A 17,205-nucleotide genomic window follows, 5' to 3' on the forward strand; every position below is an offset into this window, starting at 1 on the left:
TTTTTTCTTCACTTATGGCTTGTAGGTTTCTTTGCCGTTTCTCTTTCTTTCTGAAAATAACACATACCTTGGGTTTTTGTTGGGTTTTTTTGGGTGGGGGGTGCGGGGTGGGCTTGGAAGGTTGTAGAGTGAGCCCAATTCACCTAGCCATACGAGCCATTTCACAGTGACCTGGTAAAAATGGTAGGTTTCTTGTTTGGTTGTTTTTTTCTTTTCAATTTCTATCTGGATTTTTGTGAAGCTTTCTCTGTTTCATCCACGTTTACTCTGACTCATTTCTGCAGAGTCTACCAGTTTATGCAGGAGGGTTGGTTCAGAAGGCACACACACATGCAGACACGTGCTGCTCTACAATTTTAGCCTGCCTGCCTGCCTGCGGTAGCAGAATGTGATGAGTGACAAGACTGAAAAGTAGGATGACTTCTCTGCAGAAGGGGTGTGGGGACCTGCTGGGGTTTTAAGTAGCAGTATTGATCAGGTATAGGGCATCCTTAACCACAGGAGACAATGCTGAAGCAGTTGGTTTCTCTCTTTCTTTCTGTTGTTCCCATTCTTCTAGGGGCGATGATTGTCTTTACCATCCTTTTATCTCCTCTGTGTCATCATCATCTATGAGATGTGTTGGATATATATTCTTTTTTTTCCCCTCCCTTTGCCCAAAGGTCAATTCTACCAGACGTAAAGGTTGATTTCCTTGTGACCCATGTTGATCACTTAGCTCTACGTTCGTACCACTGGTCCTCTGCTGACATCCTGTGCCTGGGCTCTTGGGGGACAGTGTCACACCTCCAGTTCTTTCTCCTGCCATCCTTCACAATACTCACATACCCTCCAAAACTGATCCAAGCTGTGCCCAGCATCGTCAAACCCTAAGTCAGTCCTGCTTTATATCCTGGCTGACCCCAAGTGTATTTAACATGTATCTAGAGGCAGACCATAGGCCAAGTTGGGCAGTAGGCTAAGACCAGATGTTACGCTTCACTGAGCCGTACTTCTTTTCTCTGGAAAGAGGATGTTAGGAATGCAGCCAGACTACAGTTAGTGTGACTCCGGAGTCAACGCTGGGGCTGGGAAGCAGTTGTCCCCAGAGAGATGTTTAACACGTACAAGCTCACGTGGTTAAGAGGAGGATGAGCAGCTGGAGCACATGGGTTCTGTTCACAGCTCTGCCACTGGCTGCTCTTGAGCAAACAGCCTGCGGAGTCAGCCGCAGGCCTCCCTCAGCTGCATCTTGCACTTAGTTTGCAAAGTTATTAAACTTTTCCCTGCTAAAGGAAGTCGCCTTGATCCGTTTTTAGAAGAGACTGCATGAAAAAATTCTCATTACTCATTTTTTTATAAGATTACTTTTGTGAATTAAATCAACCTTACCGATGCGCAGTCAGAGATGTCAGTGAACTTAACTCCGCAGCTGCAAAACATACAATGCCCCTCTCGCTGCTGAAAGTGATATTTCCTGCTAAGGCTGCTCGTCTTGAAGGGAGCCAGTCTGGTGGGATGTTAGCACTTCCTATGCTATAAATAGACCAGATAAGTATCACTTTCAATCTCAGAGGAACACATTTCCAATTTCTCGAGGGAAGTAACAGTATCTCTGGCAGGATTCTCAGGGAGTTTTATACTTGCTGATGATGCCTCCTCACGCTTGAGGTTTGACTTGCTTGCTAATGAATGAGCGTGCTTGTTGCAGCGTGCTGACATTTAGGGGGCTATTAATAGCTCAGAGGCACGATACTGCAGCTAATGTCAGAAGTCCTTGCTGCTTTAGATTGCTAGATGGGCAGAAAAGGAAAGCAAGGAACAATGTGGCAGGCCATAGGTTGAATGTTAAATGGACAGCAAGGTTTGTGAAGAGGGGAACTACCAGTGTATTCATAATTTCCTTCTGTGCTGGAAGTCAGGATGACTTGGCAAACAGGGTTCCTTGGGGACAGAGGGCTAGAGGTAACCTCTCAGGAGTTGCATACTTCTCACTACAAGAAAGAAACTGAGATGCTGGAGGAGTGCGTCCAAAGGAGAGCAGGGAAGCTGGTGAGGGGTCTGGAGCACAAGTCTTGCGAGGGGTGGCTGAGGGAACTGGGGTTGTGGAGAAGAAGAGGCTAAGGGGAGACCTTACTGCCTTCTACGACTCCCTGAAAGGAGGGTATAGCAGGGTGGGTGCTAGGACGAGAGGAAGTGGCCTCAGGTTGCGCCAAGGGAGGTTTAGATTGATGATTAGGAAAAAATTGTTCACCGAAAGGGTTGTCAAACACTGGAGTGGGCCGCCCAGGGAAGCGGTGGAGTCCCCATCCCTGCAGGTATTTACAAGACGTGTAGACGTGGCGCTCAGGGACACGGTCTAGTGGTGGCGTTGGCAGTGCTAGGTTAAGGGTTGGACTTGGTGGCCTTAAGGGTCTTTTCCAACCTAAGAGATCCTCCTCCCTCATTGTGCAGCTTGCATGTGCTACATCCTCCGTCTTTCTGAGCCCTGCTGCTGCTGTTGTAAGGCAGAGGCTCGTACAGGAAGTCCAGGTAATTGAATATGCTGGCTCAGTTGCTCATTTTTACAAGCTTAAAAAAAAAAATCTTTTGTGTTCGGCCTTTTGTTCATCTGATTATATGAGCTGAGAAGCTGCATGTGTAAATGAAAATAACAGAGCTGGGAATTTGGTTGCCGTTGGGCTTGAATGAGAATGCTTCCTGCTGTTGTTTTTAAATACTGGGAAAATGAAATCCCAGCCCCTTGATCCCACTCAGGTTTAGAGATAAAACCATAAAGAAAGCAGACAGCTAATACGTGTTTGATATTGTGCCTCTACCATGTGTGAGGGTTTGAGAACCTTGTCAGGAGCAACAAAGAGAAGGTTTGGGGGAAAGACCATCCCACAGTTTGAAATGGCAAGTACTGTATACTAAAAGTAGTTTCTTATCTATGGTGTGTGCTGTCAGGGTGCTGCGGAGCACCTGATCATACAGCACCTGCTGAGCCATGCATTTGATGTTAAAATTAAATAATAGTTGGGACTGGAAAGAGGGTAAAGGAGTGGATGGCATGACAGAAATCAGATATTCTTGGAGGATCCAAAAGAAGCTGAAACTTTGGGGCTGATACTGTTAAATTTTTGAGTATTAAGGAGAGTTAGAGACCATCTGAGAGGAGATGCGTAACTACAGAACAAGAAATAGGGAAAGGGAACTATACCAGTGTGATGCTAGAAGGTAGCAGAGCACTGGGCTTCAGGGCCTCACTTGATTATTTATGCCTGGCATATCAGGGGTACAGGTTTTTTTCCACTTATTAACTGCTCAGTTGGAGAAAACGCGCCTGCTGTGTTGGCCAGCGTGGATGCAAGTAAAAGGCATTGAAAGAATTCTTCATACTCTGGTTTATTCGTTCCCAAACTTTGGTCAACAGATAAATAATAGTCTACAAGGTAGTTTTAAGTGATCTACAGCCAGTCTTCAGAGCAGTGCTGCACGGTAAATCATGTAGTGTTTTATTACAAAGGCTTAAAGGTTAAAGGCTTTTGAGGGTGAGAAGTAGCGTGTCGAGTACTGCCGCTCGAGTGGGATGAGAGGAAAGCTGAACTAGTTGGAGGAGACCAGGGAGGTCGACCATTCCCCTCTGATCCCCAAGAACAGGTTAGAGTTCCTGTACCCTGAAGCAAATGAATTAATTTGCTAAATCACTTGGTGTTTCTGCTGCAACAGGATTTCCTGGTGGAGTTACTTCTCTCTAAAACCCTGTCTTGTTCTGGTCTTTCAGTGCTTGCTAAATGTAATTCTCTGTATGGAGGCACATAGGAGTCTCATAATTCATTCTCCTGGGAAGATCCATTTTCCCCTCACTGCCAGACTACAGTCATTCTCTATCGATTTTGCTTTCTAAAAGCTACGCTTTTTTTCCTCTCCTTCACCAGTTTCCTCACTAACATGACTACCATTTCCTCATTATTATTTTTTTTTTCATTAGGTGAGACAAGTTTTTGGGCAGTGGGCTTTAACGGCATCATCCAGGGACGGGTACAAAACACAGTGACGAGGGAGACAATTAATCACCGCACTAAAATGATGAATGTTTTGTTTTGATCATTTTGCATCCCACCATTGCATTTCAACTAACAAGAGGTTTCTGTCTTTGGACCTACGCGATTCAACTGTTCGTTAAGGTTTTGCCACGCACTGTCGTAATCACTAACAACTGCTTGGGTTTGAAGGTAATTGTGTTTTATTTTCTGGTTCATGCTTCAGGAAAAATTAAAACTTGATGCTGAGAGGGAAAAACTAGAGAGGCTTCAGGAGCTTTACTCCGAGCAGAAGACGCAGCTTGATAATTGCCCTGAGTCCATGAGGGAACAATTACAGCAGCAGCTGAAGAGGGTCAGTAGCAAGTTTCAAGATTGCACTAACTTTTTTTGTTGCATTTTTTTCTTTTTTCTTAGAGCTAAGTGTAATATATTCTGCTTTGAGTATCCAACAAAGCGTCTGAACGTATTTGCAACTTATACGTGTTAATTGTAACGAGGGTTATGGTTTTTTGTGGAATGCTTGTAGTAGATGACGTGCATGGTGGCAAAAGTAGAGTGCAAACGGGTGGATTAGAAATCATTTTGTGTTGAATGTTTTTAAACTGCTGGGCTACTTGCCTGTAATTAGCACCTTAGGCCTGCTGGGTGGCGTGAAAGCTGTTGTGATGTTTTTTAGGTGGATGGTGGTGGAGCGTTGCTCTTTACCTGCGTGAGCAAAGACAGGAACTGAACTTTGGTCAGTGGCATCAGCCATTTTGGCAGCACTTTCCTGCCGCTATCATGCGATTCTGTCGTGCGCTCCTGCTTTGCAATGCTGTAAATGGCTGTCTCGGTGAAGCCATGGATAACTTCTTTTTTTCAGTATATAACTTAGCTGTTAGCCTGAACTGTGCTTTAAACAATTCATTTTGAAGTTTATACCACTTATTTTAATAGCTTTATTTTTTCCTACATTTTCAACAGTTGCACATTGGTATAATAAGCTTTGCATGAACTCTATTTGCAACTTGATTTTATTTTGTAGTATTTGTAACCAAAAAAGCTACCATATCATCTGCGAAGGTACAGTTATTTTCTGTGGAAAGATTTTAGTATTCATTAATGTTAAGTGGGTTCTACAGCACATACAGCTAGCTTTAGTGGGGGGAGAAATAATTTTCAAAGCATCAGTACAGCGAGCTCAAGAGGCCATCTGAAAGTCAAGCTAGGTTGTGCGTTTGTGGTTTTTGTTTTTTTTTTTTTTTTTGTCTGGCTTGAGTGTTTACGTCAGGAATAAGGTCTGTAATAGCAGTGACCAAAAAAGGGCTTTTTTGCTTTACAGGAAATATTCTTTAGATTTTGGGTTATTTGCAGAATTCTGTTTCATTTTTTTCAAGGAGCAAAAAGTAAAAAAAAAAAGTCTAGCTTTGGAAATAACAATGTTAAATTCTTCTGTAGTAACTGGGAAGTTTGCTGGTTTTGAGACCCTTAAGGATTTTTTGTAAGTTACCTTCAAAAAGAAAAAATCAGTATTGTATAATCTTTCACGCATTTTAAAAGGAAAGGAAGCCTTCCCTGTGCAGTCACATACTTGAAGGTAAAAATTTGGCAAGTTGCAGTCTTGTTGCTATGGGATGGCAATAAATCCTTGTTCACTACTGACCACCGAGAAGCTTCTAGAAATCTGTTTGGTTAATTTTTATTTTTTTTTTTCCAGTTGGCTTAATAACAATTTTGGATTTGAAAGTGGGGTGAAACTTGAAGTGCGGGGGTGCAGTTAAACGCACCTCTGGTCCCATTACATTATTCCAGGCCAGTCAGTCAGCTGTGGCTGCTGTGGTTGAAGCAGTAGAAGTTATCACTGAATTAGTGCACAGTATCTCTCAAACAGATACCAAGTGTGAGAGCAGTTACGAAATTACTGTAAGCATCGTCCCCAAAATATAGAAAATATCTTCTTCCACTCCCCCAGTCAGCCCAGCCCAGGATTAAATACCTGCGTTTGCAGCAGGGTATGTTGTGCTACTTTGCTGCCAGTGCAGTAGGTGTCAAGGTGATGAATTCCCTTAGTTCTTTATCTCTGGGACTTCAGTAACTTCCTAATTTGCGCCCAGGGGAGCGGGCAGCCAATTTCACTGTAGCAGCTTGCTGCAGGGTGGGTCTGGAGTTGGGGTTGGGGTTGGCAGTGGGCAGCTGGCACGCTCCATGCTTCCCAGTCTCCATAATGAATATATACTCTCCTTGCTGGGCAGCAGGGGACACTTCATCAGAGTCTGGTGAAACCTGTGGGCTTGTAGAATGCACTGAGGGAAAGAATTGATCTTCCCAATGGCTTACTTAAAGTTAATTAGCATGCTTCATCCTTCACTGTTAGTATGAAAGCACCAAAGCTTGTTTGTTCTCATGTGCTTGGGTTTTTATAGAGATATGCATAAAAGGAGAATGAGAATAGATGCTTGGATTCCTGCAGAGACATGAGAGGACACTGGCCAGTGGTAGGAAATGCCTTACTCTTCAGATAAAATTCTTCTAATTTTTGCAGATGTTGTGGTCCTATGGACCTCCCACCACATTCTGGAGTAAGAGCCAGGTTCTCTCCCATCAAATTTTCTCCAGTGCCCTTACAAAAGTAAAGGAGATGCCAGAGAAGTTTCTGGTTTGGAAATCCAATATGGAAACATTGTGTCTGTTGTTTGTTATTAGATTATAAGTTACAGTGTTTTGATGTCAATTGTTTTACTAAAGGGTGGGAGTGTACTTGCTACTTTGTTCAGGAATCCATTACCTACAGGTAATTAATTATCCTCCTACAAATCCTACACTGCTGAGTAGGATCCTTGTGAAGGCTATGGCGAGGGCTCTGTGGACGCATTTTGGAGCCAGACCTTGTGCCCCTGCCACTGTGTCCTGCTCCCACAGGCTGCCTGGGTCTTGGTCCCCATGGGTCTGCTTGGCTGCTCTTCCTGCTGCGATGCAGTTGCAACCACTGGTAGAGCTTAAGGTACTGCCACTTACCCTTTGGAGGGTTTTTAAGTTGAACGTGGCCTTGGTTTCGAATTAGGTATGTTTATTTTTCCCCAGTGGACACAGTGGTACAGAATGTGGTGAAGTTCTTGTTCCATAGCACATCTCACAAAGACTATAGCATTTCATGAGCTCAGCTGGCTACCAGTTGCCTTTCTGGCTATCACTTGCCTTCTCTGCAGTCTGTTCTTCTGCCTCAGTGGCAATTAATGTGGTATGGAATAGGCTAAATTTATTGACTTTCATGGCCCAGGCAAAACCTTTCCATTTGTTTTGAATGCTGAAGATGGCTGACTGGTCCAAGTGAAGCATTTCTGTATCGTAGGTAACCGCTTTCTTGTAATTTTTAGCCCATGTCTTTGCTTTTGATCTCTTCACTGTCTCCTACAAGTGAAAGGCACACCTTTGAAGATTAGTGGGAAGATGTTGGTATTTCATATAGTAACTTGGATTCTTCATCTTCTGCAACTCATATCTCTCCCTGATACACTGCAAGCTGGTTTTGAATGCCTTTAGAGACACCTATCTGCCTACCTCAGTCACTAACCTTTAGGTCGAAATAAGAAAAGAACTAAGTTTTCACTTCTCTAAAATGAATTGCTTACAGGATATAGGTTTTCTTATCTAACAAGTTATGTACAATGTGTGCCTATTTTCGAGAGCTTTAGCATTTAATAATACTGTGATTATTTAAAAGCCCTTTTTCTTCAGAAGCCTGGAACTTGTAAACAGGGATTCATGTTATGAATGCACAGATGTTGCAGGAGAAAGATTAGCATTCAGTTCTTGTGCTGAAAAGCACTGTAAGTTTTATCTCTGCATCCCTAAGTGGGAGGCAAGTGTGTTCTTATTTCTTGGGTCTTTTCTTGCAGCATTCCACCTCTTTTCCTGGCAAAACCTGGCACTGGTCCAGGGGAATGCATAAAAGTGGGCTGATGCCCTTTCTGCAGTAAAGCACCTACTGGCTAGGGTGGGTGACTGGAGTCTTTCATTTTGCATTTGCACGGGGAGCAATTATCCACTCCATTTCAGTAGTCCTTGGGCAGCCTCTGGTAAGCAACTGGCATGGTTGGACATCACTGCTGAGGTGATGGCCGCATGCTGCTGGCACGCAGCTCCACATATCTTTCATCTTATCTGACTGTGTCTGTTATTAAAGCCAGTGCTGGTACTTGGACTAGCCCTGAAGAAATTCTCGCTGCAGTCCAGACTCCTTCATTTGAGTGTATATTCCCATAGTTAGTTAATTCAGCGTGCAGTTCTCCACTGCTACTGGGATGACACTTTCCGTCCTTTTTGGTTAGTAAGCAGAGGCTTTTCCAGTTTGGCATGTGACAACCTCACCACAGTGGTTCAGGCTTTGGTGGGGTTGCAGCTAGGCTACAGCAGAGCCATCTGCCCAGCCAGGGTGCGCTTACTGCTTAAGAGGCTCCGGCTTGCTCTGAACCCTGCAGAACAGCTCCCCCGCCATGCAGGTGCTTCGTCTTTCTCAGCAGGGGGGGACAGCAGGAGTGATGGAGAAAGCAACCTCAAAATAATGATTAGCCCTGTTTGCTCTCTCATTATGACAGCAGGTCATTAAAAGCATTGAGCTCCTGCTTGAACATGTTGTACGGAGACGTAAATACCATTTTAGACTGTGATTTTTGTGTGTGTTTCTAAGTGTATCTACTGTGGTGTCAGTCAAAGCATGATGATTTTTCTTTTTTAAATTTTTGCTTAAGGATGCTGACCTATTGGACATAGAAAGCAAACACTTTGAAGACCTGGAATTTCAGCAGCTTGAACATGAAAGCCGGTTAGATGAAGAGAAAGAAAATCTGACACAACAGCTCCTGCGTGAAGTAGCTGAATATCAGCGTAGCATTGTCAGTAGAAAGGTAAAAGTGCTAATGCGCCATTCCTTTGTTCTTTGTTGTTGAGCATAAAGGAGATGAAATGGATCTACAACCTGCTTAGCTGTAAGAAATAATGCAGAACTACTTTCTTTTTTCTGAAAAAGCTTTTGCAGCAGAGCAAAGGTGATGGCCCAGGAACATCCCACACATATCAAATCATGCACTCCTCCAAAAGGAAATAAATCAATAAAATTCCATGCCCTGTTTGTATATTTGCACATGAAAATTAAACCAAATTTGCTATAAAAAGTACGAAAGTGTTGGTTTTTCTTCATTAAGAAACAAGGTTCGTACACTCTGGACAAAACTACAGTTATTTTATGCTCCTGATACGTATGGATTTTAAATTATTTTGTTCCAATAAGAGTAGAAGAGCAAATTAAGACAATATCTTAATTTTTACAGTAAGTTGTGAAGGTCCTGTCTCAACTAATTAAATGCCAGTTTTTCAGAGATCAGAAGTTGCATCCCCAAACCAGTTCTGTTCAGTACACGGAGGCTAGTCACCACATTATTAAAGAATATGTGCAATTGTTCTTTTGTCTTTTGAAGAAATTGCCTCTTTATTGCCTAAATCTTATTTAATTATCTCCTACAGAGCAGTGAGCTGTCTTGTAAAAACTTTTTTTCCTACTGCTTCACTCGTATGAGTGAGTGAACTCTGATGAATAGGATCCTTGCTGCAGGTTGTCTTGTGCTTTGAAAATGAAACATGTCGATTCTGATTATTTTCTTTTTATATTAGGAAAAGATATCTGCTCTCAAAAAACAAGCCAATCATATTGTCCAACAAGCACAAAGGGAACAAGATCATTTTGTAAAAGAGAAAAACAATTTGATAATGATGCTGCAAAGGGTAAGTATTTATTGTCTCAAATATTTTTAGCACGTAATAAAAGAGCGTTTCATAGAATAAAAGATCATAGGGCATGAGAAAAGCATCAGTTGTGCAGAAGCAAGCAAGGAGGCATTAATGTGATAGGCATTCTTTGTATTCATTAACCTTTAATTACAAAAGGTTTCTTGGTTTTTTAATCAGCGGATTTCCTAAGAGAAAACACTAGAGCATTTGATAATCGAGGGGGTTTTAGAGGTGTCCTCCTTCTGAGGACTCAACCAGAGGCACCTGGTAGAAGCCTGTGCTGCCTGTGTGGCTGCTGGAAGTGTGCTCAGACAGCTCAGGATTTTGACTTGTAGTAGCCCACGCTAGGCCACAAGGTGAGCTACTTAATATCTGCTTAATAGGAAGCTGGCGTCAACCCTTCGTGTCCATTTTATGTTTTGCTTTCAATGATGAGTGAAATCATGTTTAGTGCATTAAGCAGAACCAGCATTTTCAAAATGCTGAAGGAAAAACCTTTTGGTTTGGCTGCAGTTATTAAATAATATCTTCCACTGGCTTCTCATTCTGTACCTCCATTTTTTTGTTCAGTTCTGCTGTAAGCAGATGAAGCTGAAGCTCTGCTGTGCAATTTCTAGCCTTCCATCCCAGCGTCTTTCTTTATACGCTTAAGAAAATGGCTAGCATTTATTTTCACTGCATGGCTGTTGGTATTTAATACAAAATGTCTGCTTTTTAACAGGAAAAAGAGAATCTCTGTAATCTGGAAAAGAAATATTCCATGCTTTCCGGAGGAAAGGGGTTTCCTGTCAGTCCCAATAGTCTAAAAGAGGTAAAGAGATTCACTGCTTTTTACTTTACCATAAGTAACTTTTAATAACGCTTCATACAAAAGTCATACAGTATTTAGTGAAGTCCTATTCATACAATTTTTTTTGAGATGTGATGAAGTTACTTTGTAAAGCTATTAATGGAAGTCCAAATGCATGGGTGAGCAAAAATAGCTTCTCTCGACATTTTCCCAGATGTGACTGGCATCGCCTTAATCTCTTGCCCTGGAAAAATGATAACTTTTATGGGGGGGAGGAGGGTGTGTGGAGGGGTGTGTGTGTAATTTTCTTAAAATAGACAATTAAACCTCATTGAAGTGGAGAAGAATGAGGTCCAGGAATAACTCCGTTCAAGTACAAATACAGTTCAGTCTTATTTTTGCACTGTACATTTCACCATTGCCTCCCCTCCTTTATTCTAAGGCTCTGGAGTAGAGCATGACAACTGTACGTTTTGGTCTTTTTAAAAAGCATTGAATTGAAGACTTCAAGCTGTTTTAGTTGCAAGATACCTACTGAGCTATTTTTTTAACTATTTTGAATAGTTAGAGTAAAGGTGTCAAATACTTCTTGCTGAAAAAACTGAGTTAGTTTGGGTAATGCATGATGAGACCCAGAGCTTACCTGCTGCTGTCAAGACTTCCTAGCTTTGAGGGTACAGCCCCAAGGTAAGCCAAGCAAGGTCAGTGCAAGGTAAGCCACAGCCCGTTGCAAAGATCCAGTCAGAATGTACGATATTAGCATTAGCTCCTAATATTTATCTTCTTGGCTTGACTTGATGAATCTGCAAATTGCAGATAAATATGAAGTTATAAATGGAGAAGTGGAAAAATCTAGCATTTAAAATACACTGACAGGTATCTATAGCTGCTTCATTAACTTCTGCTTAGGTCTGACTGGACTTGCCAGATCTGCTTGTTTCGAAGCCCTGAATGAGGCCTCACCCCATCTAATGATGCAGGTGTCGCTGTGAGAGATTGGGCTCTTGAAGTCTAAAGCAACCACATGTCCTCTCAGCACCTGGGAAATGTGGTCTTGCTTATTTGGCCTCTAAGTTGCTGGTGAACCTGGGTGGCCTCCAGCACATGCCAGTGGCTTTGAGCATCCTTCCTCACTGCAAGCCATGTTGCACATGCTTAGACTTCCAGTGTCCTAGGTTGTGCTCTGACCTGGACATCTGACCTCTCGCCAGGACAACTGGCTTCCTTGTTCTTTTGAGATGGATCTATTCATTTTCTCTCTAGAGAGTGGGTGCTGTCTCTGATTTTTGTCTTTGTAGCCGCGTAATGTTTTGTTTAATCACAGATATTTCAAAATGCAACTACATTAAGTGAGCCGGACGCTCTTTTTCTGGAAGTGGATTATTGAGCAGTGTTGTTCTGTTCACTGTAATGAAGTCAGTTAAAACTTACTCTAAGTCAAATGAGAGAAGGAACAGCATGGGTTATCTCTTTTAAGATCAGTGTCCCCATAGGCTCACTCCTATAAAAGAAATGCCTTTCCTTCCAGACGTTACGTTTGTCTCGGTTCAGTTTTATTTTCCTCTGTCTGTTCAGGCACCCAGTGATACACAGGCTTAAGCAGACTCCCTGCACACAGAAGCTAATTTCACCACGCAGTTGCTGATGTATCAGTCGAGCCTGTGGTCCGACGTTTCCCAGCCCCTCCTCACCAAAGCACATGTTCGTGACTCTCCCATCCATCGTGAAGCTCGCTCCCTGCATGCACAGCAACAGAGAGTCACGTGGCTTTACGTGAAGAGGCAGGATGCTTATCCTACTACTTAAATTACTGAGGAAAATCAATGCGGTTTAAAAGTTTAGCATTGACAAAGACGCCTAATCTGACTTGAAACCATTTATTTAATCTAATGTAATAGGGGCCTGAGCTAATGCACAATGAAGTCATTTGTTGTTTGATTATTTTTTTTTTTTTAATTTTTTTGGTTTTAACCCCATGGTGAGTCTCCATTGGGGTTGTGAGTCAGAACCGAGTGTTTTTCATATAGCGGTGAAGGTGCTTTTATCAGCCATAAAAATGAATGCAGTATTGCATTCATAAACTTGCCAAGTTTTGTTTACTGATGTACCGCTACTACAAGATGGTTAACCAAGTTTTATGTTTAATCCCACTGGAGTCTATTTTACTGTAATATGGCCACATGTTTTGAGAGGGAAACTTCGGTATCTTACCCAGTCTCCTTCTTATTTAATAGTTGATCCCATAGTATCCGAGTTAAGATTTGCCTCCTATTTCTAGAGTGCTGTGTTCACAGTATGATACTTAATTTTCCAGAACAGTGTATCTGTTTGAAATAGCTGATAAAATCCATTTAAATTTATGCTAACAGATAACAGGGTGGGTATTTTTTTTCAACCTGCCTTCTATGATCATCGCTAAATTCATGCTTTTTTTTTTAAAATAAGAAATACTGTAGCAGTCTATGGCTTCTCATACTGAATTGCCAAAGTGTACATACTGCCATGTCAGTATGCTGGTAAAGTAATAGAAACATAGCTCCTTCAACACCTTCTCAATTTAAAAGCAGCTTACTGTCTTGATTTAAAAAATAAGCGTATTTTGATCTTGTTTTTATGACATTGCTTCAACACTGATTTATTCTTCCTTTTGCATAGCTTTGTTTTCTATGGATAAGAACTTAGGACACTTGACTTTTTACAGTCTAGCATCCTATATGGATTAGAATCCATATGTTAATTTTTTTAAACAACATTTATTCTGTTAACATCAGAACACATGCAATAATTGTATTCTGCCATTATAGCTCAAATCTGCCTGCATAAATCTTCTCTGCAGGCAGAAGCACACTCTGATGTCCATGCCTTTCCTCAGTCTGTCACCTCCTGTGTGAGATTTTGTTTTTGTTTTTTTTTTTTTTTTTTTTTTTTTTAGCCATACAGAGTTTGCAAACCATTAATACAACTCAGCATTCTTTTGCTCGAGTTTGCCTCCTCCGGGAAGTATTCAAGAGGCTATTCAGTGTGTTAACCTCTTTCCTTCCCTAATTGTAATGGCTATGAGGCTAAGACTAACAGCATCTTGCCTCAGTCTCCTGGTAACACCTAGAAGTTAGAACTGATTTCCAGAGAATTGAAATAGAAGGTGTTGTGTCAGCGTAATTTATAGAGTAGCAGTGGCTTGTCCTTATGTAAGTTCTTCCCAGTTCTACTAGTCATTTGGTGTATTCAAACTAGCCTAATAGTTAGGCAAGAAGGAAATCAGGCTAATCAGACAAAACAATTAAGAAATAAAAAGATGGGTGAATAAGATTTGTTCTTCCTTTTCCCCCAATCTGCTTTCCTGAGAAAGAGCTACGTAATTTCTATTTACACTTTACTAAAGTCTTTTGGTCACTTAATGTACATTTGCTTTTTGATTACACAAACATATTTGTTTAAATGAAGAACTATTTTCAGAATCCAAGTATTCAACATTTGATAAGCTTGACAATAATTTTATTTATGATGAAGTATTGCAATGATAACAAATATTTGGCTGTATCACTCTAAACTAACTTTCATTGTGCTGGATACATTAATACTCTTGCACGTCTTTTTGCTTTTGCTCCTTTTAACTTCTGAATTCCTCCTTTTAGGGCTATATCAGTGTAAGTGAAATTAGTGAGCTGTATGGCAATTCCACGAGTATATCCCCTTCCACTCAGCCCCCCACAGATGCTGAAGCAGTTGCCACTGAGCCTTCCACGGCTGTGCTGACCAGCCAGCCACAAAATAAAGAGGTTTGTTTGAGAGAAATTTCCCTTTGTTTGCATTGTTCTTTCATGGCTGCCTTTTTTGTTTTCTTTTTCTTTTTCTTTTTTTTTTTTTTTTATTTTTTTGGTAATTCAACGTGTAACAAATTGGCCCTAAGGCAAACTGCTGTCTGCCAGTTACTGAGTCGGATAACGATTTAATAGTGAAGCTGAAGGACTGCTCCAGTTGTAAACTGTCTTTGATGGTGTAGGTGGGCCTTCGAAGGCCAAAAAATCTGAATGCTTATGACCCAAGCAGCAATAAGTGACAAATCTTTGCCTGTCAAACACTATAATGCAATGCACCTTTGGAGAAACGGTCCGTGGACACATTTAATGATTACTTGTTGAGTGGTGCTTAGGTGTTAATATTTTGTATGTTTTGTAGCTTTTTTTTTTTTCCTGTGAGGTGGTAGAAGAAGTATATCTTGAATATTTGGGGGAGATGGGTAGCTTCTACTTAGCTATTACATGGAGTCTGTCCAGTCTGTGTCCTCTAGCTTACTCTCTCTTTTCCTCATTCTTTGTGATGTTTTTGCCTTTGTAATGACCATAGCAAATTTTGAATAAATCCCCTTTTAAAGGAATGTAATAATCTTATGAATGTAAAGCCACCTATCCTTGTGTTGCAATAAGGCAGCAGCGGGTTTAGAATTTGGCATTTCTGTGCTGCTCCTGGTAGTTAAATACGCCTCAAGAGTTGCAACACAAGGCATCTGTTCCCTGCTAAATGCTCCAACAAACACAGTGCTAAAACTGCAGCTTGTATGTGCCGTATCTTTTGAGCAATTCCAAAAAGAAAACTCTGTGTGTAATTTCTCTTTTTTCTATAAAGCTAAGATCACCTCTCTGTTCTGGATTTGTGTTTCCTCACTCTCTTTCTCCTCGCTCTATTGCTCAACTTCCATCAGTCCATTGGCCTGAGGTCATGGCTACTCATGTAGATCCTATTCCTTTATCTGATACACCTCCACCTCTGCCAGCTAAGAAACACCGCAGGCAACAACAGGTAACAGATTCAAAGCTGATAACTTGGGATTTTTTTTTCTTTTTTTTTTTTTGGCTTTGTTACGGTGGCCATAAAGTTGATTTATGTGTGAAGTTCTTAGACTGATATGATAGATCATTAGTTGATTGTGCTTGCACTTAAAGGCTCTGCTCATTTTAAAATCAACACAATGCATTATAGAATGTTACCGAACAAAAATTCTCCTTATATAAACAATCCAGAGGCAAATGCTAATATTTAGGAGTCATTGTAACTGTCAGAAGACTTGAAGCAGTGAAGTACAGGTGGCTGCATCTGAAATCCTACGTTAATTTTTCATATGCATTTGAACAAAGCCTCTCAAAAGCTTGTATCACTTTTAAGCCACCAGTTCATTACATTAACTTGTTAATAAGTGTTTTCTGTGTAATTGGATTCCACTTGTATGCTAGACTCGACTTAAAAAAAAAAATTGGTACAAGGACATGTACACAAAATGTGCACATCACTTTAATGTATTTTCTTAATCAGCATGCTTTTAATGTTATATTTGTAGAAAACCTGGAAAGCATTGTGAAACGGGAGGTTCTCTGTATTTTAGATTTTGTTCTTTCCAGTGAAGTTCCCAGACTATAACCTTCAGTATATTCCATATAGAGCGTAACTGAGCAAGTAGGTCAATTCATTTTGTCAAAACTGTGTAACAAATTACATTTGAAGCATTTCAGAAATCTGGAAGAGCGAAAGAAGCAGCACAGGGAGTGCATGTACATGAGCGATACTTTACCTCGCAAGAAAACGACTCCGGCTATATCACCGCACTTCAATAGCGCTACGCTTGGACGAAGCGTTGCATCTAAAGTACGTAGTTGCATGCTATTAATAGCCTTCCAATGCCTATAAAAAAGCCCTGTATTATGTTAGAGGTAAGGTTGGGTAGCAGAGTAAGCATTACATAACCCCCTAAATTCATATCTGAAATCAACTTGGAAAGAAATTTGGGGTTGCTAACATGAACATCCGTGAAGCCTCCCAGCTTTTATTCTCACCTCTGGAAATGCCATGCTGTAATTGTAATCCTACATTTTGATGAAAGTATCTCCAGGATTGTGCTTCCAGGCTGGTTTAGTTTAAATTAATTGTAGACACTCAGCGGGTTGTTTTCCTTCCTACCTAAGGTCTCTAAATGGTAAAGATAAAGTTGTGTATAAAGTGAAAATACCCTTTATTTGTGACTTGGTAGATCAACAAACAGCAGCAAGGTGGGGATACTATTATGAAAACATTTTGCTCTAATAGAAACTGTGCACAACTACAGTATCCATGGCTCATTGATATGATGTGACATTGATACCCATGACAAAGCAAGTTATCTTACCATTAGTTGCTGATACAAAAAAAAAAAGAAGTCTTGAAGTGTCGTTTTAAGCACATATTTACAAAATTTCCTGCAGGGACATTTACCATTAGGACAGAGCAACAGCTGTGGCAGCGTACTTCCTCACTGCCTGGCAACCATGACCAAAGAGTCAGAGGCAAGAAGGATGCACAAAGGTAAGGCCTTTTTATTTGATTCATTGCTGCTAAAAGTCAGCGTTCCATTTTTTTCAGAAAGTAAGTCTGAAACTGGTGTTGCTACAATCAACAGGGCTGTAAAATAAAAGTGTCCTTCGTGGTGAAAAAAGCAAGCTCTAAGTGTAATTTGCAGATATTGGATGTTAAGATGATGATTTAGGCACACATGTAGTTTTGAAGTATGTGGTCACCAAATGTAATTAAGTAAACAAGAAAAGGATATTGAAAAATACATGCTGGGTTAGCTGGGTAATTTCTGTGAGTGACTTTCGAGGCAATATATTAAATATA

At 40.9% G+C, this 17,205-nt stretch overlaps 1 protein-coding gene across 1 annotated transcript in view; it reads left to right on the top strand.

Moving 5' to 3' along the window:
- PHLDB2 (pleckstrin homology like domain family B member 2) overlaps positions 1 to 17,205 on the top strand; it is a 57,269-nt gene that overhangs the window by 20,910 nt on the left and 19,154 nt on the right. Inside the window, 7 exon segments of the mRNA XM_035900387.1 lie at positions 4,231 to 4,359; positions 8,735 to 8,890; positions 9,654 to 9,764; positions 10,492 to 10,581; positions 14,196 to 14,339; positions 16,060 to 16,200; positions 16,794 to 16,893. Of these exon segments, the coding sequence (XP_035756280.1) occupies positions 4,231 to 4,359; positions 8,735 to 8,890; positions 9,654 to 9,764; positions 10,492 to 10,581; positions 14,196 to 14,339; positions 16,060 to 16,200; positions 16,794 to 16,893 (871 nt within the window).

This window comes from Egretta garzetta, unplaced genomic scaffold (assembly GCF_000687185.1).
Source record: "Egretta garzetta isolate BGI_Z169 unplaced genomic scaffold, ASM68718v1 scaffold278, whole genome shotgun sequence".
Lineage (NCBI taxonomy): Eukaryota > Metazoa > Chordata > Aves > Pelecaniformes > Ardeidae > Egretta > Egretta garzetta.